Source organism: Lissotriton vulgaris, unplaced genomic scaffold, assembly GCF_964263255.1.
Source record: "Lissotriton vulgaris unplaced genomic scaffold, aLisVul1.2 SCAFFOLD_283, whole genome shotgun sequence".
In the NCBI taxonomy this organism is placed as follows: domain Eukaryota; kingdom Metazoa; phylum Chordata; class Amphibia; order Caudata; family Salamandridae; genus Lissotriton; species Lissotriton vulgaris.
This window is the reverse complement of record NW_028254237.1, coordinates 304,517-326,142: the sequence shown is the minus strand read 5'-3', so window position 1 is coordinate 326,142 and position 21,626 is coordinate 304,517. Positions and strand designations below refer to the sequence as shown.

At 57.2% G+C, this 21,626-nt stretch overlaps 1 protein-coding gene across 1 annotated transcript in view; it reads left to right on the top strand.

Annotated features, from left to right (window-relative positions):
* The first annotated feature begins 1,096 nt into the window (after positions 1-1,096).
* LOC147659619 (protein FEV-like) overlaps positions 1,097-21,626 on the top strand; it is a 69,901-nt gene continuing 49,371 nt past the window's right edge. Inside the window, exons 1-2 of the mRNA XM_086951601.1 lie at positions 1,097-1,244; positions 5,023-5,097. Of these exons, the coding sequence (XP_086807727.1) occupies positions 1,154-1,244; positions 5,023-5,097 (166 nt within the window). The 5' untranslated portion in view covers positions 1,097-1,153. The remainder of the gene's footprint in view (positions 1,245-5,022; positions 5,098-21,626) is intronic.

Below are 21,626 nucleotides of genomic sequence, written 5' to 3'. Positions count from 1 at the left end.
AGTTCTGCGCCCCAGTGTTTCGTGTGCCCCACCTGGCACAGATCATGTCGGAGGATGGTGATGTTAACATTTTGCCCCCCCCTGGAAAAATTTCTGCCGACGCCCATGTGCAGGACATACGTTTGAACGTCAGCAACATATCTCATTCGGTTAATGCACCTGCTGAAACAAACATGTGACCTGAAACCTGCACATGTGCATTCCTGCAACACAGCCCAGCAGCTTTACTCCTGTATTGTACAGATGTGTGTGTGCACCTACAAAGCGTACATTCAGTCTCAGTAGGATAGCACAGCGGGTCCATGAACTCACTCCCTTAGCATGTACTCCTGGTGCAACTATCAACCCAGAAGCCTCCAGGCACTTTAAATAATAGGTGTTATTTTCACAGATCGTCCGACTCTCCTACCCCTGTTTTGAAGGTGGACGGGGGGCTGGAGGCCGCAGGAACTTTCCACCCAGCCCTCCACCCGTGTCCATGGTCATTGCCTGGGACGAGCTGCGGGGTGGAGGGAGGTGGAAATCGTTGTTTAATCAGCAATTAGGCAACAAAACGGAAGAGCAGCCAGGGCCTGCAATAAAAGAGAGAGAAGCGCACGGAGACGGCCTCTTCTTTTGAGATTAGGGCCTCATTATCTGCGGCGCGCGCCGCCCCGGCCTAACTTGTTTTCCCAAAGTCGGTGGAGCGCGTTTAAAGGCCCCAGAATCAATATTAGGTCTGCCCAGGGCCCGCTCTGGGCGGCTGGTGTTTGCAAAGAGTTAAACGGGCGGAAAATCGGTCTGGTGGCGAGTTCAGCGGCCCTCTCCGTCCCTGCCTGGAAACTCCGATCCGAGGCGGGGGACTGTTATTAAAAGTGCGATGGTGCTGAGATAAGGGGGTACGGGGGGGGAGGGGGCAGCGGGCTTTATGGCGCAGGCAGGAGGCGGCCACGCAATCAGATCAGAACTTTAATTAAAAAGGATGCGGCGGTAAAGGATATTGCTGGGAGGAGCCCCCCCCCCCCCCCCTGACATCTCCACAGGTTGCTGGGAGACCGCCCCCCCCCCCCCCCCCGTGTCACTCTGTCTCCCTGTCGCCCCTATCTTCCTTGATAAAGTGTATTATTTTGGCGGGCCGGCGAGGCAGGAGAGGGGGACGGCTGCTCGAGGAGAGATGAAGGCGGCGGGGCCCTTCCTGGGCCAGTTCCTCCCGGAGATGCGCGAGTCCAGAGGGTCCCACCTCCTGCTCAACATGTACCTGTCAGGTAGAGCCTTTTCCCCTCACAGGGGCTCCCCTCAGGTGCGGTGCGGGAGGGGGTGTGCCTGTCAGGTAGACCCGGCTCCGTCCCTTTCGTCTCACAGCCCAGGGAGCCCCGACAGGTGCGGGAGGGGGTGTGCCTGTCAGGTAGAGCCGGATGCGGCCCTTTGCCCCTCACTGCCCGGGGAGCCCCGACAGGTGCGGTGCGGGAGGGGGTGTGCCTGTCAGGTAGAGCCGGCTCCCTCCATTTCCCCCTCACAGCCCAGGGAGCCCCGACAGGTCCGGTGCGGGAGGGGGTGTACCTGTCAGGTAGAGCCGGCTCCCTGCGTCCCTTTCCCCCTCACACCCAGGGAGCCCCGACAGGTGCGGGAGGGGGTGTACCTGTCAGGTAGAGCCGGCTCCCTGCGTCCCTTTCCCCCTCACACCCAGGGAGCCCCGACAGGTGCGGGAGGGGGTGACCCGGCGCTGCGCTTGAGGCCACGTGTGCCTAGAGAAGGTGCTTTCTGGTGCGTGTGATGTGTGTGGGTTGAAGGGACCCTGTGCGTGTTCCCTGCGACCCCTGCGCGGTTCCCACCGTATGAGTGTCTGTTCCCCTTTGTCGTCTTGTTTCTTTGCTTGATGCTTCTACCCTCTAGAGCAAACTTTTCTTCCGTTTTTTTGTAGGATAGGGTTTTTCTCAGCCTTCCTTCTGTTCCCCTCTAAATACACCTTCCTGTGATGGAGGAGGCTTGCTTCCCCCCTTCCGTTCCCTTCCCTTCCCTTCCCTCCTTCCTTCCTTCCCCGATGTCTCATCAAACACACCCTCTTGCCACCACTGTCCATTCTCTTTTCTACCCATCCCCTTTGTCTTTTGCCACCCCCTTCCTCCCTCTCCTTTCACATCCTTTCCCCTTGCGCTCTCTTCTCTTGTCTCCCTCTCTCTGACCGTCTCCTCTCTTCCCATCTGACTTCCATCTCCTCTTACCCAGTCCCCGCTCCTCATCTTCCGTCTCCTCTGCCCCTCTCTTTCTCTTTTTTTCTCATCTGTCTCTCTGCTCGTGCCCTCTCCGTGCACTCTTCTCTTAACCTCCGCCACTTCTCCTTTTCATGTTCGCCTCTCACCTCTCTTCTCAACCCCCTCTCTTTTTTACCCTCTCCTCTCTCTCTCTCTCCCATCTCACAGCTCGTTCCCCTATCCTGTCACTCTGAACTCTTGGATCACCTTAAATCACCATAATCTCCTCTTTCCTTTCCCATCTGTCTCCATCTTCTTCCTTGTCTCTCTCTCTCTCTTTCATCCCCTGTCCCTTTCTTTCTCTCTCTATTCCCTCCCCCCGTTACCCGTCTCTGCGCTCTGCTGCCCTGATCCCCTATAAACCTCGTATTCTTCTCTCTGTTTCTCGCTTCTTCCCTCCCTCTCTTCTTCCTCTCTCCCACTTCTCAGTCTTTCCTTTGCCTCTCTCCATCTTCTGTCACCTCTTAAATCTCTACTTCTGGTCCATCCTTCCTCCAACTCTTTTTTTGTCACCTCTCTCTTCCCATCATCTTTCTCATCGCTTGGTTTCTTTACCTTATTTCCCCCAAAGCTTCGCTTCTCTTCTTGTATCTCTTTTCTTCACTCCTTCCATTCTCTCCCCTCCTCCCATTGTCTACCCTGTGTTCTTCTCTTTTCTGAATCCCTTCTTCTCTTCTTCCTTCCTCTACCACCCATCTTTCCTGCTCCCTCCCACCTCTTCATCATCGGTTCTTTCTTTTCTCCTCTCTCTCTTCTATGCTTCTCCCTCCCTCTCTCCTTTTTGTCGTTCTTTGTTGCCTGTCTTCTCTATCTCTCTTTCTCCCCTTCTTTCTTTCTCTATCATCCCGTCTTTCCTTCTCCCTCTCACCTCTTCTTCATTGTTTCTTTCTTTTCTCCCCCTCTCTTTTATGCTTCTCCCTCCCTCTCTCCTTTTTGTCGTTCTTTGTTTCCTGTCTTCTCCTCTATCTCTCCTTCTTCCCTTCTTTCTTTCTCTATCATCCCGTCTTTCCTTCTCCCTCTTCTTCTTTGTTCTTTCTTTTCTCCCCCTCTCTTCTATGCTTCTCACTCCCCTTTTTCTCGTTTCTTGTTCCCTCTCATCTCCCGTATCTCTCCTTCTTTCTTTCGTCCTTCTACCACATTTTCTCATTCTCTTTCCTTTTCTTCATCCTTCTTCTCTCCTCTCATCTTTGTTTCTTAGTCTTTCTGAATCTTCTCCTCTCCTCCACTTCTTCCCTTCTTTCTTCTCCATCTCTTAGTTCCCGCCTCCCTGCTCCCGGCCCTGACGTCCCTGCTCACCTCTCCCCCTCAAAAGGGGGACAGGTCTTACCTCTTCTTCATTGTTCTTTCTTTTCTCCCCCTCTCTTCTACGCTTCTCCCTCCCCTTTTTTCGTTTCTTGTTCCCTCTCTTCTCCCGTATCTCTCCTTCTTTCTTTCTTCCCCCTCATTTTCTCACTCTCTTGTCTTTTCTTTCTTCTTCTCTCCTTTCTCTCACCTTTGTTTCTTAGTCTTTCTGGATCTTCTCCTCTCCTCCTCTCCTCCTCTTCTTTCCTTCTCTCTTCTCCATCTCTTACCTCTTCTTCTAGTCTCCCCACTCCCGGCTCTGACGCCCCTGCCCTCCTGCCCCCCTTTAAAGCTCTCCCCTCTCGGCTCTGTCGGAAGTCGGATTTCCTTTTTCCTGGACGCGTTTCCTGGCTTCAGAAGCCGAGGGCTGGAGGATAAAACAAGAGCGCAAAATAGCATTAAAATACATCTCCCCGACTTCCAACCTTAAATCAGCACAGACCAGTTAAATCAACGCAATCCCTCTTTAAAGAGAAAAAAAAATTAAAACAACTAAAAAAAAAAATCCACCCAGATAATATTATAGGACGGCAATCGTCCCGAGTTACTTTCCACAAAATGGGAAAAAAGCGGCATTTCGTTTTTCTGTTTTCTATTTTTTGTTCTCGTTTAACTTCACACCGTTTATATCCCCTGCAATATTTTTTTACATTATTATCATTGTTTTCCCGAATGCTTATTTTTACTTCTCGATTTACCTCGATTCATATTGCGACTAAATTATAACAAACGAAGCTGAAGTGCAAATGCGGAAAAGTCGATCATATTTCGTTCGCCGAAATAATGATTTCTGCCGATAATAACAAGACCTCGATGGCTTCGTGAAAGTTCAGGACAGACACAACTCGATTTAAAACATATTTAATTTGCAGACATCAAATAATTCAAGAAAAAAATCGACTCTGGAATTGTTGTGTTTCATTCTGATGGTTTTACTACATATTTTTCCTTTTGTGTTCATCCCGGTCAGAAAAAAAGGTGCAAAAAATAAACCGAGCCGGGACTGCCCGGGATAATGTTTTTATTAAAGAAGAAATGCGGGACATGAACACAGGGGCAGAGGGCAGCAGGGTGGAGGGGGGTTGGGTGTACTATAATTCGTTTAGGTAAGACACAAGGTGAACATAGTAACAACAATAACAAAAGCAATAAGAACAACAGCGATGATAATTATATTATTAATAATCATAACTAGAGGGTAGTTTACACCAATAATCCTAAAAGCGATTTCACTCATAAACCAGCCCCACACCGACAGCCGGACCCGAGTGCCGAGAACAAGCCGCATCCTCACACTAACCAGACTCGCAATAGTAGCCGGTGGTTGTATAGCGCCTGCTGCCTCCTCCGCGGACTCTCGGCGCTGCGCGCAGCTGAGGCTGGCCTGGGACTACCTTCATGGAGTGAATGTGCGGTTTTGACCTTTGCTGTGTTTCGTGTTTCGTTGCAGACCCCGTCGGTGAGACTCTGCTGAAGGAAGGGAAGCAGCAGTCCTGGGGGGGCCTCAGCCCCGGGGTGCAGAAAGGTGAGGATCGCCGCAGTGGTTATGTAGATGGGCCTGTGGGGAGGGGGGGGGGGGGGGAGAGGGGGGGAGGGGGGCTGCAGTGAGGTTGGTGGGGGGGGGGCTCTGGAGAGTCTGGTTGTGAGAACTGTGGGGGTCAAGGGGTGTTTTGAGGGGGCAATAGAGGCTCGGAGATAGGTGGAGTGGGAGGTTTGTCTTAACTACTGTGAGGAGGGCATTGAGAGCTCAAACGGGTAGAAATAATAAGACCAGTAGGGGCTCTACTTGGGGGGAGTGGACAGTTGGAATATGTGGGGCAAGAACGAAAGCTGGGACTATGTACGGTGGAGAAGTAAGGAAAACAGGTGTGTGTAGGGTGGAGCAGCAAAGGAAGCTGTGGTGTGTGTAGGGTGGGGCAGTAAGGACAGCTGGGGTGTGTGCTGGGTGGGACAGTAAGGAAAGCTGCTTTGCATGCAGGGTGGGGCAGTAAGGAAAGCTGGGGTGTATGCAGGGTGGGGCAGTAAGGAAAGCTGGGGTGCGTGTAGGGTGGGGCAGCAAAGGAAGCTGTGGTGTGTGTAGGGTGGGGCAGTAAGGACAGCTGGGGTGTGTGCTGGGTGGGACAGTAAGGAAAGCTGCTTTGCATGCAGGGTGGGGCAGTAAGGAAAGCTGGGGTGTATGCAGGGTGGGGCAGTAAGGACAGCTGGGGTGTGTGCTGGGTGGGACAGTAAGGAAAGCTGCTTTGCATGCAGGGTGGGGCAGTAAGGAAAGCTGGGGTGTATGCAGGGTGGGGCAGTAAGGACAGCTGGGGTGTGTGCTGGGTGGGACAGTAAGGAAAGCTGCTTTGCATGCAGGGTGGGGCAGTAAGGAAAGCTGGGGTGTATGCAGGGTGGGGCAGTAAGGAAAGCTGGGGACTGTGCAGGGTGGAGCAGCAAAGGAAGCTGTGGTGTGTGTAGGGTGGGGCAGTAAGGACAGCTGGGGTGTGTGCTGGGTGGGACAGTAAGGAAAGCTGCTTTGCATGCAGGGTGGGGCAGTAAGGAAAGCTGGGGTGTATGCAGGGTGGGGCAGTAAGGACAGCTGGGGTGTGTGCTGGGTGGGACAGTAAGGAAAGCTGCTTTGCATGCAGGGTGGGGCAGTAAGGAAAGCTGGGGTGTATGCAGGGTGGGGCAGCAAAGGAAGCTGTGGTGTGTGTAGGGTGGGGCAGTAAGGACAGCTGGGGTGTGTGCTGGGTGGGACAGTAAGGAAAGCTGCTTTGCATGCAGGGTGGGGCAGTAAGGAAAGCTGGGGTGTATGCAGGGTGGGGCAGTAAGGAAAGCTGGGGTGCGTGCAGGGTGGGGCAGCAAAGGAAGCTGTGGTGTGTGTAGGGTGGGGCAGTAAGGACAGCTGGGGTGTGTGCTCGGTGGGACAGTAAGGAAAGCTGCTTTGCATGCAGGGTGGGGCAGTAAGGAAAGCTGGGGTGTATGCAGGGTGGGGCAGTAAGGACAGCTGGGGTGTGTGCTGGGTGGGACAGTAAGGAAAGCTGCTTTGCATGCAGGGTGGGGCAGTAAGGAAAGCTGGGGTGTATGCAGGGTGGGGCAGTAAGGAAAGCTGGGGAGTGTGCAGGGTGGAGCAGCAAAGGAAGCTGTGGTGTGTGTAGGGTGGGGCAGTAAGGACAGCTGGGGTGTGTGCTGGGTGGGACAGTAAGGAAAGCTGCTTTGCATGCAGGGTGGGGCAGTAAGGAAAGCTGGGGTGTATGCAGGGTGGGGCAGTAAGGACAGCTGGGGTGTGTGCTGGGTGGGACAGTAAGGAAAGCTGCTTTGCATGCAGGGTGGGGCAGTAAGGAAAGCTGGGGTGTATGCAGGGTGGGACAGTAAGGAAAGCTGGGGTGCGTGCAGGGTGGGGCAGTAAGAAAAGCTGGGGTGTGTGTAGGGTGAGGCAGTAAGGAAAGCTGGGGTGTGTGTAGGGTGAGGCAGTAAGGAAAGCTGGGGTGTGTGTAGGGTGGGGCAGTAAGGAAAGCTGGGGTGCGTGTAGGGTGGGGCAGTAAGAAAAGCTGGGGTGTGTGTAGGGTGAGGCAGTAAGGAAAGCTGGGGTGTGTGTAGGGTGAGGCAGTAAGGAAAGCTGGGGTGCGTGTAGGGTGGGGAAGTAAGGAAAGCTGGGGTGCGTGCAGGGTGGGGCTGTAAGGAAAGCTGGGGTGCGTGCAGGGTGGGGCAGTAAGAAAAGCTGGGGTGTGTGTAGGGTGAGGCAGTAAGGAAAGCTGGGGTGTGTGTAGGGTGAGGCAGTAAGGAAAGCTGGGGTGTGTGTAGGGTGGGGCAGTGAGGAAAGCTGGGGTGTGTGTAGGGTGGGGCAGTAAGGAAAGCTGGGGTGCGTGTAGGGTGGGGCAGTAAGGAAAGCTGGGGTGCGTGTAGGGTGGGGAAGTAAGGAAAGCTGGGGTGCGTGTAAGGTGGGGCAGTAAGGAAAGCTGGGGTGCATGTAGGGTGGGGAAGTAAGGAAAGCTGGGGTGCGTGTAAGGTGGGGCAGTAAGGAAAGCTGGGGTGCGTGTAGGGTGGGGCAGTAAGGAAAGCTGGCGTGCGTGTAGGGTGGGGAAGTAAGGAAAGCTGGGGTGCGTGTAAGGTGGGGCAGTAAGGAAAGCTGGGGTGCATGTAGGGTGGGAAAGTAAGGAAAGCTGGGGTGCGTGTAGGGTGGGGCAGTAAGGAAAGCTGGGGTGCGTGCAAGGTGGGGCAGTAAGGAAAGCTGGGGTGCGTGCAGGGTGGGGCAGTAAGGAAAGCTGGGGTGCATGCAAAGTGGGGCAGTAGGGAAAGCTGGGGTGCGTGCATGTTGGGTCAGTAAGGAATGCTGGGGTGCGTGTAGGTTGGGGCAGTAAGGAAAGCTGGGGTGCGTGTAGGGTGGGGCAGGAAGGAAAGCTCGAAAGCTGGGGTGGATGCAGGGTGGGGCAGTAAGGAAAGCTGGGGTGTGTAGGATGGGGCAGTAAGGAAAGCTGGGGTGTGTGCAGGGTGGGGCAGTAAGGAAAGTAGGGGTGCGTGCAAGGTGGGGCAGTAAGGAAAGCTGGGGTGCGTGCAGGGTGGGGCAGTAAGGAAAGCTGGGGTGCATGCAAAGTGGGGCAGTAGGGAAAGCTGGGGTGCGTGCATGTTGGGTCAGTAAGGAATGCTGGGGTGCGTGTAGGTTGGGGCAGTAAGGAAAGCTGGGGTGCGTGTAGGGTGGGGCAGGAAGGAAAGCTCGAAAGCTGGGGTGGATGCAGGGTGGGGCAGTAAGGAAAGCTGGGGTGTGTAGGATGGGGCAGTAAGGAAAGCTGGGGTGCGTGTAGGGTGGGGCAGTAAGGAAAGCTGGGGTGCGTGCAAGGTGGGGCAGTAAGGAAAGCTGGGGTGCGTGCAGGGTGGGGCAGTAAGGAAAGCTGGGGTGCATGCAAAGTGGGGCAGTAGGGAAAGCTGGGGTGCGTGCATGTTGGGTCAGTAAGGAATGCTGGGGTGCGTGTAGGTTGGGGCAGTAAGGAAAGCTGGGGTGCGTGTAGGGTGGGGCAGGAAGGAAAGCTCGAAAGCTGGGGTGGATGCAGGGTGGGGCAGTAAGGAAAGCTGGGGTGTGTAGGATGGGGCAGTAAGGAAAGCTGGGGTGTGTGCAGGGTGGGGCAGTAAGGAAAGTAGGGGTGTGTGCTGAGTGGGGCAATAAGGAAAGCTGGCGTGCGTGCAGGGGGGGCAGTAAGGAAAGCTGGGGTGCGTGTAGGGTGGGGCAGTAAGGAAAGCTGGCGTGCGTGCAGGGTGGGGCAGTAAGGAAAGCTGGGGGTGCGTGCCGGGTGGGGCAGTAAGGAAGGCTGGGGTGCGTGTAGGGTGGGGCAGTAAGGAAAGCTGGCGTGCATGCAGGGTGGGGCAGTAAGGAAAGCTGGGGTGCGTGTAGGGTGGGGCAGTAAGGAAAGCTGGCGTGCATGCAGGGTGGGGCAGTAAGGAAAGCTGGGGGTGCGTGCAGGGTGGGGCAGTAAGGAAAGCTGGCGTGCGTCCAGGGGGGGCAGTAAGGAAAACTGGGGTGTGTGTAGGGTGGGGCAGTAGGGAAAGCTGGGGTGCGTGTAGGGTGGGGCAGTAATAAAAGCTGGGGTGTGTGCAGGGTGGGGCAGTAAGGAAATCTGGGGTGTGTGTAGGGTGGGGCAGTAAGGAAGGCTCGGTCGTGTGAAGGGTGGGGCAGTAAGGAAAGCTGGGGTGTGTGTAGGGTGGGGCATTAAGGAAAGCTGGGGTGTGTGCATGGTGGGGCAGTAAGGAAAGCTGGGGTGTGTGTAGGGTGGGCAGTAAGGAAAGCTGGGGGTGCGTGCAGGGTGGAGTGGTAAGGAAGGCTGGGGTGCGTGTAGGGTGGGGCAGTAAGGAGAGCTGGGGTGCGTGCAGGGTGGGGCAGTAAGGAGAGCTGGGGTGCGTGTAGGGTGGGGCAGTAATGAAAGCTGGGGTGCGAGCAGGGTGGGGCAGTAAGGAAAGCTGGGATGTGTGCAGGGTGGGGCAGTAAGGAAAGCTGGGGTGTGTGTAGGGTGGGGCAGTAAGGAAAGCAGGGGTGTGTGTAGGGTGGGGCAGTAAGGAAAGCTGGGGTGTTTGTAGGGTGGGGCAGTAAGGAAAGCTGGGGTGTGTGTAGGGTGGGGCAGTAAGGAAAGCAGGGGTGTGTGTAGGGTGGGGCAGTAAGGAAAGCTGGGGTGTTTGTAGGGTGGGGCAGTAAGGAAAGCTGGGGTGCGTGCAGGGTGAGGCAGTAAGGAAAGCTGGGGTGCGTGTAGGGTGGGGCAGTAAGGAAAGCTGGGGTGTGTGTAGGGCAGGGCAGTAAGGAAAGCTGGGGTGTGTGTAGGGTGAGGCAGTAATGAAAGCTGGGGTGTGTGCCGGGTGAGGCAGTAAGGAAAGCTGGGGTGCGAGTAGGGTGGGGCAGTAAGGAAAGCTGGGGTGTGTGTAAGGTGAAGCAGTAAGGAAAGCTGGGGTGCGTGTAGGGTGAGGCAGTAAGGAAAGCTGGGGTGTGTGTAGGGTGGGGCAGTAATGAAAGCTGGGGTGTGTGCCGGGTGAGGCAGTAAGGAAAGCTGGGGTGCGAGTAGGGTGGGGCAGTAAGGAAAGCTGGGGTGTGTGTAGGGTGGGGCAGTAAGGAAAGCTGGGTGTGTGCAGAAGGGGCAGTAAGGAAAGCTGGGGTGTGTGCAGAAGGGGCAGTAAGGAAAGCTGGGGTGCGTGTAGGGTGGGGCAGTAATGAAAGCTGGGGTACGTGTAGGGTGGGGTAGTAAGGAAAGCTGGGGTGCGTGTAGGGTGAGGCAGTAATGAAAGCTGGGGTACGTGTAGGGTGGGGCAGTAAGGAAAGCTGGGGTGCGTGTAGGGTGGGGCAGTTGCGAAATCTGGGGAGTGTGCAGGGTGGGGCAGTAAGGAAAGCTGGGGTGCGTGCAGGGTGGGACTGTAAGGAAAGCTGGGGTTTCGTGTGGGGTGGGGCAGTAAGGAAAGCTGGGGTGCATGTAGGGTGGGGCAGTAAGGAAAGCTGGGGTGCGTGTAAGGTGGGGCAGTAAGGAAAGCTGGGGTACGTGTAGGGTGGGGCAGTAAGGAAAGCTGGGGAGTGTGCAGGGTGGGGCAGCAAAGAAAGCTGGGGTGTGTGCAGGGTGGGGCAGTAAGGAAAGCTGGGGTGCGTGTAAGGTGGGGCAGTAAGGAAAGCTGGGGAGTGTGCAGGGTGGGGCAGCAAAGAAAGCTGGGATGTGTGCAGGGTGAGGCAGTAAGGAAAGCTGGGGCGAGTGCAGGGGGGTGGGCTGTAAGGAAAGCTGGGGTGTGTGCAGGGTGAGGCAGTAAGAAAAGCTGGGGTGTGTGTAGGGTGAGGCAGTAATGAAAGCTGGGGTGCGTGTAAGTTGGGGCAGTAAGGAAAGCTGGGGTGTGTGCAGGGTGGGGCAGTAAGGAAAGCTGGGGTTTCGTGTAGGGAGGGGCAGTAAGGAAAGCTGGGGTATGTGCAGGGTGAGGCAGTAAGGAAAGCTGGGGTGCGTGTAGGGTGGGGCAGTAATGAAAGCTGGGGTACGTGTAGGGTGGGGCAGTAAGGAAAGCTGGGGTGCGTGTAGGGTGGGGCAGTTACGAAAGCTGGGTTGTGTGCAGGGTTGGGCAGTAAGGAAAGCTGGGGTGCGTGCAGGGTGGGACTGTAAGGAAAGCTGGGGTTTCGTGTGGGGTGGGGTAGTAAGGAAAGCTGGGGTGCATGTAGGGTGGGGCAGTAAGGAAAGCTGGGGTGCGTGTAGGGTGGGGCAGTAAGGAAAGCTGGGGAGTGTGCAGGGTGGGGCAGCAAAGAAAGCTGGGGTGTGTGCAGGGTGGGGCAGTAAGGAAAGCTGGGGTGCGTGTAAGGTGGGGCAGTAAGGAAAGCTGGGGAGTGTGCAGGGTGGGGCAGCAAAGAAAGCTGGAGTGTGTGCAGGGTGGGGCAGTAAGGAAAGCTGGGGTGCGTGCAAGGTGGGGCAGTAAGGAAAGTTGGGGTATGTGTAGGGTGGGGCAGTAAGGAAAGCTGGGATGTGTGCAGGGTGAGACAGTAAGGAAAGCTGGGGCGAGTGCAGGGGGGTGGGCAGTAAGGAAAGCTGGGGTGTGTGCAGGGTGAGGCAGTAAGAAAAGCTGGGGTGTGTGTAGGGTGAGGCAGTAATGAAAGCTGGGGTGCGTGTAAGTTGGGGCAGTAAGGAAAGCTGGGGTGTGTGTAGGGTGGGGCAGTAAGGAAAGCTGGGGTGTGTGCAGGGTGGGGCAGTAAGGAAAGCTGGGGTGTGTGCAGGGTGGGGCAGTAAGGAAAGCTGGGGTTTCGTGTAGGGAGGGGCAGTAAGGAAAGCTGGGGTATGTGTAGGGTGGGGCAGTAATGAAAGCTGGGGTGTGTGTAGGGTGGGGCAGTAATGAAAGCTAGGGTGCGTGTAGGGTGGGGCAGTAAGGAAAGCTGGGGTGTGTGTAGGGTGGGGCAGTAAGGAAAGCTGGGGTGTGTGCAGAAGGAGCAGTAAGGAAAGCTGGGGTGTGTGTAGGGTGGGGCAGTAATGAAAGCTGGAGTGCGTGTAGGGTGGGGCAGTAATGAAAGCTGGCGTGCGTGTAGGGTGGGGCAGTAATGAAAGATGGCATGCGTGTAGGGTGGTGCAGTAAGGAAAGCTGGGGTGCGTGCAAGGTGGGGCAGTAAGGAAACTGGGGTGTGTGTAGGGTGAGGCAGTAAGGAAAGCTGGGGTGCGTGCAGGGTGGGGCAGTAAGGAAAGCTGGGGTACGTGTAGGGTGGGGCAGTAAGGAAAGCTGGGATGTGTGCAGGGTGGGGCAGTAAGGAAAGCTGGGGTGCGTGCAGGGTGGGACTGTAAGGAAAGCTGGGGTTTCGTGTAGGGTGGGCAGTAAGGAAAGCTGTGGTGTGTGTAGGGTGAGGCAGTAAGGAAAGCTGGGGTGAGTGCAGGGCGGGGCAGTAAGGAAAGCTGGGGTGTGTGCAAGGTGGGGCAGTAAGGAAAGCTGGGGTGCGTGCAGGGTGAGGCAGTAAGGAAAGCTGGGGTGAGTGCAGGGCGGGGCAGTAAGGGATGCTGGGGTTTCGTGTAGGGTGGGGCAGTAAGGAAAGCTGGGGTGTGTGTAGGGTGAGGCAGTAAGGAAAGCTGGGGTGAGTGCAGGGCGGGGCAGTAAGGAAAGCTGGGGTGCGTGCAAGGTGGGGCAGTAAGGAAAGCTGGGGTGCGTGCAGGGTGAGGCAGTAAGGAAAGCTGGGGTGAGTGCAGGGCGGGGCAGTAAGGAAAGCTGGGGTGTGTGCAGGGTGAGGCAGTAAGAAACGCTGGGTGCATGTAGGGTGAGGCAGTAAGGAAAGCTGGGGTGTTTGTAGGGTGAGGCAGTAAGGAAAGCTGGGGTGTGTGTAGGGTGAGGCAGTAATGAAAGCTGGGGTGCGTGCAGGGTGGGGCAGTAAGGAAAGCTGGGGTGTGTGCCGGGTTGGGCAGTAAGGAAAGCTGGGGTGCGTGTAGGGTGGGGCAGTAAGGAAAGCTGGTCTGTGTGCAAGGTGGGGCAGTAAGGAACGCTGGGGTATGTATAGCGTGGGGCGGCAAGGAAAGCTGGGGTGTGTGTAGGGTTTGGCTGTAAGGAAAGCTGGGGTGCGTGCAAGTTGGGGCAGTAAGGAAAGCTGGGGTGTGTGTAGGGTGGGGCAGTAAGGAAAGCTGGGGTTTCGTGTAGGGTGGGGCAGTAAGGAAAGCTGGGGTGTGTGTAGGGCAGGGCAGTAAGGAAAGCTGGGGTGTGTGCAGGGTGAGGCAGTAAGGAAAGCTGGCGTGCGTGTAGGGGCAGTAAGGAAAGCTGGGGTTTCGTGTAGGGTGGGGCAGTAAGGAAAGCTGGGGTGTGTGTAGGGCAGGGCAGTAAGGAAAGCTGGGGTGCGTGCAGGGGGTAGGGCAGTAAGGAAAGCTGGGGTGCGTGTAGGGTGAGGCAGTAAGGAAAGCTGGAGTGTGTGTAGGGTGGGGCAGTAATGAAAGCTGGGGTGTGTGTAGGGCAGGGCAGTAAGGAAAGCTGGGGTGTGTGCAGTATGAGGCAGTAAGGAAAGCTGGGGTTTCGTGTAAGGTGGGCCAGTAAGGAAAGCTGGGGTGTGTGCAGGGTGAGGCAGTAAGGAAAGCTGGCGTGCGTGTAGGGTGGGGCAATAATGAAAGCTGGGGTGTGTGTAGGGTGGGGCAGTAAGGAAAGCTGGGGTGTGTGTAGGGTGGGGCAGTAAGGAAAGCTGGGGTTTCGTGTAGGGTGGGACAGTAAGGAAAGCTGGGGTGTGTGTAGGGCAGGGCAGTAAGGAAAGCTGGGGTGTGTGCAGGGTGAGGCAGTAAGGAAAGCTGGCGTGCGTGTAGTATGGGGCAGTAAGGAAAGCTGGGGTTTCGTGTAGGGTGGGGCAATAATTGAAGCTGGGGTGTGTGTAGGGTGGGGCAGTAAGGAAAGCTGGGGTACGTGTAGGGTGGGGCAGTAAGGAAAGCTGGGATGTGTGCAGGGTGGGGCAGTAAGGAAAGCTGGGGTGCGTGCAGGGTGGGACTGTAAGGAAAGCTGGGGTTTCGTGTAGGGTGGGCAGTAAGGAAAGCTGTGGTGTGTGTAGGGTGAGGCAGTAAGGAAAGCTGGGGTGAGTGCAGGGCGGGGCAGTAAGGAAAGCTGGGGTGTGTGCAAGGTGGGGCAGTAAGGAAAGCTGGGGTGCGTGCAGGGTGAGGCAGTAAGGAAAGCTGGGGTGAGTGCAGGGCGGGGCAGTAAGGGAAGCTGGGGTTTCGTGTAGGGTGGGGCAGTAAGGAAAGCTGGGGTGTGTGTAGGGTGAGGCAGTAAGGAAAGCTGGGGTGAGTGCAGGGCGGGGCAGTAAGGAAAGCTGGGGTGCGTGCAAGGTGGGGCAGTAAGGAAAGCTGGGGTGCGTGCAGGGTGAGGCAGTAAGGAAAGCTGGGGTGAGTGCAGGGCGGGGCAGTAAGGAAAGCTGGGGTGTGTGCAGGGTGAGGCAGTAAGAAACGCTGGGTGCGTGTAGGGTGAGGCAGTAAGGAAAGCTGGGGTGTTTGTAGGGTGAGGCAGTAAGGAAAGCTGGGGTGTGTGTAGGGTGAGGCAGTAATGAAAGCTGGGGTGCGTGCAGGGTGGGGCAGTAAGGAAAGCTGGGGTGTGTGCCGGGTTGGGCAGTAAGGAAAGCTGGGGTGCGTGTAGGGTGGGGCAGTAAGGAAAGCTGGTCTGTGTGCAAGGTGGGGCAGTAAGGAACGCTGGGGTATGTATAGCGTGGGGCGGCAAGGAAAGCTGGGGTGTGTGTAGGGTTTGGCTGTAAGGAAAGCTGGGGTGCGTGCAAGTTGGGGCAGTAAGGAAAGCTGGGGTGTGTGTAGGGTGGGGCAGTAAGGAAAGCTGGGGTTTCGTGTAGGGTGGGGCAGTAAGGAAAGCTGGGGTGTGTGTAGGGCAGGGCAGTAAGGAAAGCTGGGGTGTGTGCAGGGTGAGGCAGTAAGGAAAGCTGGCGTGCGTGTAGGGGCAGTAAGGAAAGCTGGGGTTTCGTGTAGGGTGGGGCAGTAAGGAAAGCTGGGGTGTGTGTAGGGCAGGGCAGTAAGGAAAGCTGGGGTGCGTGCAGGGGGTAGGGCAGTAAGGAAAGCTGGGGTGCGTGTAGGGTGAGGCAGTAAGGAAAGCTGGAGTGTGTGTAGGGTGGGGCAGTAATGAAAGCTGGGGTGTGTGTAGGGCAGGGCAGTAAGGAAAGCTGGGGTGTGTGCAGGGTGAGGCAGTAAGGAAAGCTGGGGTTTCGTGTAAGGTGGGCCAGTAAGGAAAGCTGGGGTGTGTGCAGGGTGAGGCAGTAAGGAAAGCTGGCGTGCGTGTAGGGTGGGGCAATAATGAAAGCTGGGGTGTGTGTAGGGTGGGGCAGTAAGGAAAGCTGGGGTGTGTGTAGGGTGGGGCAGTAAGGAAAGCTGGGGTTTCGTGTAGGGTGGGACAGTAAGGAAAGCTGGGGTGTGTGTAGGGCAGGGCAGTAAGGAAAGCTGGGGTGTGTGCAGGGTGAGGCAGTAAGGAAAGCTGGCGTGCGTGTAGTATGGGGCAGTAAGGAAAGCTGTGGTTTCGTGTAGGGTGGGGCAATAATTAAAGCTGGGGTGTGTGTAGGGTGGGGCAGTAAGGAAAGCTGGGGTGCGTGTAGGGTGGGGCAGTAAGGAAAGCTGGGGTGCGTGTAGGGTGGGGCAGGTTGGAAAGCTGGGGTGTGTGTAGGGTGGTGCAGTAAGGAAAGCTAGGGTGTGTGTAGGGTGGGGCAGTAAGGAAACTGGGGTGCGTGTAGTATGGGGCAGTAAGGAAAGCTGGGGTTTCGTGTAGGGTGGGGCAATAATTAAAGCTGGGGTGTGTGTAGGGTGGGGCAGTAAGGAAAGCTGGGGTGCGTGTAGGGTGGGGCAGTAAGGAAAGCTGGGGTGCGTGTAGGGTGGGGCAGGTTGGAAAGCTGGGGTGTGTGTAGGGTGGGGCAGTAAGGAAAGCTAGGGTGTGTGTAGGGTGTGGCAGTAAGGAAAGCTGGGGTGCGTTTAGGGTGGGGCAGTAACGAAAGCTGGGGTGCGTGTAGGGTGGGGCAGGTTGGAAAGCTGGGGTGTGTGTAGGGTGGGGCAGTTACGAAAGCTGGGTTGTGTGCAGGGTGGGGCAGTAAGGAAAGCTGGGGTGCGTGTAGGGTGGGGCAGTAAGGAAAGCTGGGGTGCGTGTAGGGTGGGGCAGGTTGGAAAGCTGGGGTGTGTGTAGGGTGGGGCAGTTACGAAAGCTGGGGTGTGTGTAGGGTGGGGCAGTAAGGAAAGCTGGGGTGCGTGTAGGGTGGGGCAGTAAGGAAAGCTGGGGTGCGTGTAGGGTGGGGCAGGTTGGAAAGCTGGGGTGTGTGTAGGGTGGGGCAGTTACGAAAGCTGGGTTGTGTGCAGGGTGGGGCAGTAAGGAAAGCAGGGGTGCGTGCAAGGTGGGGCAGTAAGGAAAGCTGGGGTTTCGTGTGGGGTGGGGCAGTAAGGAAAGCTGGGGTGTGTGTAGGGTGAGGCAGTAATGAAAGCTGGGGTGTGTGTAGGGTGAGGCAGTAAGGAAAGCTGGGGTGCGTGCAAGGTGGGGCAGTAAGGAAAGCTGGGGTACGTGCAGGGTGGGGCAGTAAGGAAAGCTGGGGTGCGTGCAAGGTGGGGCAGTAAGGAAAGCTGGGGTGTGTGTAGGGTGAGGCAGTAAGGAACGCTGGGGCGAGTGCAGGGGGGTGGGCAGTAAGGAAAGCTGGGGTGTGTGTAGGGTGGGGCAGTAAGGAAAGCTGGGGTGCGTGTAGGGTGGGGCAGTAAGGAAAGCTGGGGTGCGTGTAGGGTGGGGCAGTAAGGAAAGCTGGAAAGCTGGGGTGCGTGTAGGGTGGGGCAGTAAGGAAAGCTGGGGTGCGTGTAGGGTGGGGCAGTAAGGAAAGCTGGGGTGCGTGTAGGGCGGGGCAGTAAGGAAAGCTGGGGTGCGTGTAGGGTGGGGCAGTAAGGAAAGCTGGGGTGCGTGTAAGGTTGGGCAATAAGGAAAGCTGGGGTGCGTGCAGGGTGGGGCAGTAAGGAAAGCTGGGGTGCGTGTAGGGTGGGGCAGTAAGGAAAGCTGGGGTGCGTGTAAGGTGGGTCAGTAATGAACGCTGGGGTGTGTGCAGGGCAGGGCAGTAAGGAAAGCTGGGGTGTGTGCAGGGTGGGGCAGTAAGGAAAGCAGGGGTGTGTGTAGGGTGGGGCAGTAAGGAATGCTGGGGTGTGTGTAGGGTGGGGCAGTAAGGAAAGCAGGGGTGTGTGTAGGGTGGGGCAGTAAGGAATGCTGGGGTGTGTGTAGGGCGGGGCAGTAAGGAAAGCTGGGGTGCGTGTAAGGTTGGGCAATAAGGAAAGCTGGGGTGCGTGCAGGGTGGGGCAGTAAGGAAAGCTGGGGTGCGTGTAGGGTGGGGCAGTAAGGAAAGCTGGGGTGCGTGTAAGGTGGGTCAGTAATGAACGCTGGGGTGTGTGCAGGGCAGGGCAGTAAGGAAAGCTGGGGTGTGTGCAGGGTGGGGCAGTAAGGAAAGCAGGGGTGTGTGTAGGGTGGGGCAGTAAGGAATGCTGGGGTGTGTGTAGGGTGGGGCAGTAAGGAAAGCAGGGGTGTGTGTAGGGTGGGGCAGTAAGGAATGCTGGGGTGTGTGTAGGGCGGGGCAGTAAGGAAAGCTGGGGTGCGTGTAGGGTGGGGCAGTAAGGAAAGCTGGGGTGCGTGTAAGGTTGGGCAATAAGGAAAGCTGGGGTGCGTGCAGGGTGGGGCAGTAAGGAAAGCTGGGGTGCGTGTAGGGTGGGGCAGTAAGGAAAGCTGGGGTGCGTGTAAGGTGGGTCAGTAATGAACGCTGGGGTGTGTGCAGGGCAGGGCAGTAAGGAAAGCTGGGGTGTGTGCAGGGTGGGGCAGTAAGGAATGCTGGGGTGTGTGTAGGGTGGGGCAGTAAGGAAAGCTGGGGTGCGTGCAGGGTGGGGCAGGAAGGAAAGCTGGGGTGTGTGCAGGGTGGGGCAGTAAGGAAAGCTGGGGTGCGTGTAGGGTGGGGCAGTAAGGAAAGCTGGGGTGTGTGTAGGGTGGGGCAGTAAGGAATGCTGGGGTGTGTGTAGGGTGGGGCAGTAAGGAAAGCTGGGGTGCGTGCAGGGTGGGGCAGGAAGGAAAGCTGGGGTGCGTGCAGGGTGGGGCAGTAATGAAAGCTGGGGTGTGTGCAGGGGGTGGGGCAGTAAGGAAAGCTGGGGTGTGTGCAGGGTGGGGCAGTAAGGAAAGCTGGGGTGCGTGCAGGGTGGGGCAGGAAGGAAAGCTGGGGTGCGTGCAGGGTGGGGCAGTAATGAAAGCTGGGGTGTGTGCAGGGGGTGGGGCAGTAAGGAAAGCTGGGGTGTGTGCAGGGTGGGGCAGTAAGGAAAGCTGGGGTGCGTGCAGGGTGGGGCAGTAATGAAAGCTGGGGTGCGTGCAAGGTGGGGAAGCCAACAGCCTAAACAGCAGGGGTGCTACAACACACCTCTGCTATAAGCCGTTCTCTACCGGGATTTTCCCTGACAGGCTGCCTGGATCATCCAGGTCGACTAGGACCCAATTCTAGCTATGAGGCTTCATCACAAGACCTAACAGGCTCCAGATATATTCTACTGCTGGAGGTTTCACCAAAGCGCACCTCTGTGCTCTCTGTCAAGCTCTCGCTCGGAAGTCATCAAAGCGGCGCAGAGGCCCCCCGCCAACTCCATTGATTCATTGCGACTCCCCACAGCGCGAGATAGTGGCCCATCGTCGAATGCTTTGGTCTGAAGCCTCCATGGATCAGTCCAGTGTCAAAGCCCCGGCAGCTGAGCGTTTCAATAGTTTTTGAAGCAAGAACTTAGAGGGAAAATTGAGGAGGGAAATCAGACAATTGTTAACATGCCGATCCATTGTGCCCTTTTGTATGAATGGGCTTCAGTGCGGCTGCTTTCCATGAGTCTGGGCGGAGGCCTGTGTATGTTAAGCATGGAAGAACCCACTCAAAATGAGTCCCCATTATCTAGGGTCTCTTAAATAGCACAGATGGGAGACAATCTGGGCTGCCAGGACTAGAGGTTTTTCTTTTCCTGATTATTTCGGACAGCATTACTGCCATCTGAGTGTTTGCAATAACTTCTGCCTCCACTTCAGAGCTGGCCCGTCTCAGACTTTCCACCACTGTATAGATGGTAAATGAAGGTATACTAATCTTTCTCACTTATCGGACCTCAAGGGAAGATAGTGATGACAGAGTTACAGAGTTCAATAGCTGCCAGACGCATTTACTATTGATATTGACAATGGCAGTGTTAGACGGACCTGGAGGGTCGGCCGAGATTACGGGGAGAGGTCTCCAGGGAGAGCCGTCTCCAACGACTGTACAGACAAGTAACTTCCCCCCCACAGACGGACACCACACAAGATTGAAGGTTAACGAGACTTTATATGCAATTCTTAGGTTACGTTGGTATGATACAAGGAGGTCTGGACTCAGGGGTCCCCTCGATTCTAGTCTTTGGCTGAGGAAAGGGGTAGCGGGACAGTCTTAGTTACCAATGAGTAAAGAAATAGCTCTCAATCCTCGAGCTCGGCGTTCTAGATGATCGGGCCGTGGAGGAGCCAAGCAGGTCCCGAGATGGATGGAGGAAGGATGACGGTCCGCGGCGGAGCCTGCAGGTCCCGGTGAAAGATGACGGTTACAACGGTCCGCGGCCACGCCAGCAGGTCCCGACGACGATGAAGGATGAAGGTTTACGACAGCTGTGGCAGCGCCAACAGGCAGGACGATGGTGCACAGGACAGAGCTACGGCAGCGCCAGTAGTCCGTCCAGGATGAGTTCCTCTTTACGTCTCTCGACTCCAAGATACAACTGCCTTCCTGCTCTGGAGCTGCCCCAGTTATAGGGCTGGTGTGCTTTGATGTCCGGACCCTCGCACTTGGAGGTCGGGAGGTCCGGGATGAGGGAGTCCAGACACCCAGCAGGGGGGTGGAGCCAGCGCCCGGGGAGGCGATGGGCGAGCGGCACTTGGCGGGGGAGAGCCATCGGCACCTCTTTCTCCCATTGACTTGCCAAGTAGCCCGCTCACCTCCTGGGTGGAGGGTGGTGCCGGAATGTCTGAGGCCGGGCTAGGCCCTGGGTTGAGGTCGATCGGGGGCCAGGCGGCCTCGTGGTGAAGTGTCCAAGATGGCGGCCCGGGCTGGGAGCGTGGGCCGGCAGTGGATCGGACCCACGAGGTTAGCGTGCTCGCGGGCAGGGGCCCTGAGAGGGCGGAAGACGTGCAATGATGATGTGTGGTACTTGCGTGACGGTACTCAGGCCTGGTTGGGCCGGGGGAGAGCGGCCCTTCATGTGGCCTGTCCAACATGCGTCCCCCCCAGCTGAAGGCGGGGAGAGTTACCCATCCTCTTGGGGACTCTCCTCGTCGAGGCGGAAAAACCGGGACAGGCCATCTGCGTTGGCGTGGTCCGACCCAGGCCGGTGTTCGACTGTGAAGTCCATACCTTGCAAGGAGATGGACCAGCGTAGCAACTTTGGGTTTTCCCCCCGCATATGCATCAGCCACTGCAGGGGTCGGTGGTCGGTCTGCACCCGAAAGTGGGTGCCGAAAAGGTAGGGCCGGAGCTTCTTGAGGGCCCATACTACAGCGAAGGCTTCCCTCTCTATGGTGCTCCAGCGTTGCTCCCGTGGTAGGAGTCTCCGGCTGATGAAGGCCACCGGTTGATCAAGGCCTTCGGTGTTCACTTGAGACAGGACCGCCCCAATGCCCTGGTCGGAGGCGTCCGTCTGGACGACGAACTCCCGGCTGTAGTCTGGGGCCTGGAGCACAGGAGCGGAACACATGGCGGCCTTCAACTGTTCGAAAGCCGCTTGACACTCTGGGGTCCAGTTCACCTTCTTGGGCTGATTCTTTGACGTGAGTTCGGTGAGAGGCCCCACTATGGTACCATAGTCTTTCACGAACCTTCGGTAATAGCCCGTGAGGCCCAGGAAGGCTCGTACCTCGGTTTGGGTGATAGGGGGCTGCCAGTCCTGGATGGCGGCAATTTTCAGCTGTAGAGGGGCCACTAGGCCGCTTCCCACCTGGTGTCCGAGGTAGGTCACAGACCCTTGTCCAATTTGACACTTGCTGGCCTTGATCGTGAGGCCAGCTCGCTGAAGGGCTTGCAGCACTGCTCGGAGGTGGTGGAGGTGCTCGGTCCAATGGTGGCTGTACACAGCGATGTCGTCTAGGTAGGCGGCGCTGAACCCCTCGAGCCCCGCCAGGACCTGATTGACGAGCCGTTGGAAAGTCGCTGGGGCATTTTTCATGCCGAAGGGCATGACCGTAAAATGGTAGTGCCCATCGGGGGTGGAGAAGGCAGAACGTTCTTGTGCTCGGGGTGTGAGGCCGATCTGCCAATAACCTGCGGTCAGGTCGAAGATGCTGAGGTAGCGGGCAGCTCCCATGCGGTCGACCAGTTCATCTGCCCGGGGGATGGGATGTGCGTCCGTTCTGGTGACTTCATTCAGGCCCCGGTAGTCGACGCAGAACCGGAGTTCTGGTGTGGTTCCGGGGGCGGCTGCTTTGGGGACCAGTACGACCGGGCTGGCCCATGGACTGTCTGAGGGCTCGATGACCCCGAGCGTGAGCATCTTAGCCACTTCCGCCTGGATGCAGGCCCGTACCCGATCAGGTACGCGGTAGGCCCGGTGGCGGATAGGAGGGCTGTCTCCGGTGTCCACATCGTGCACACACCAGGAA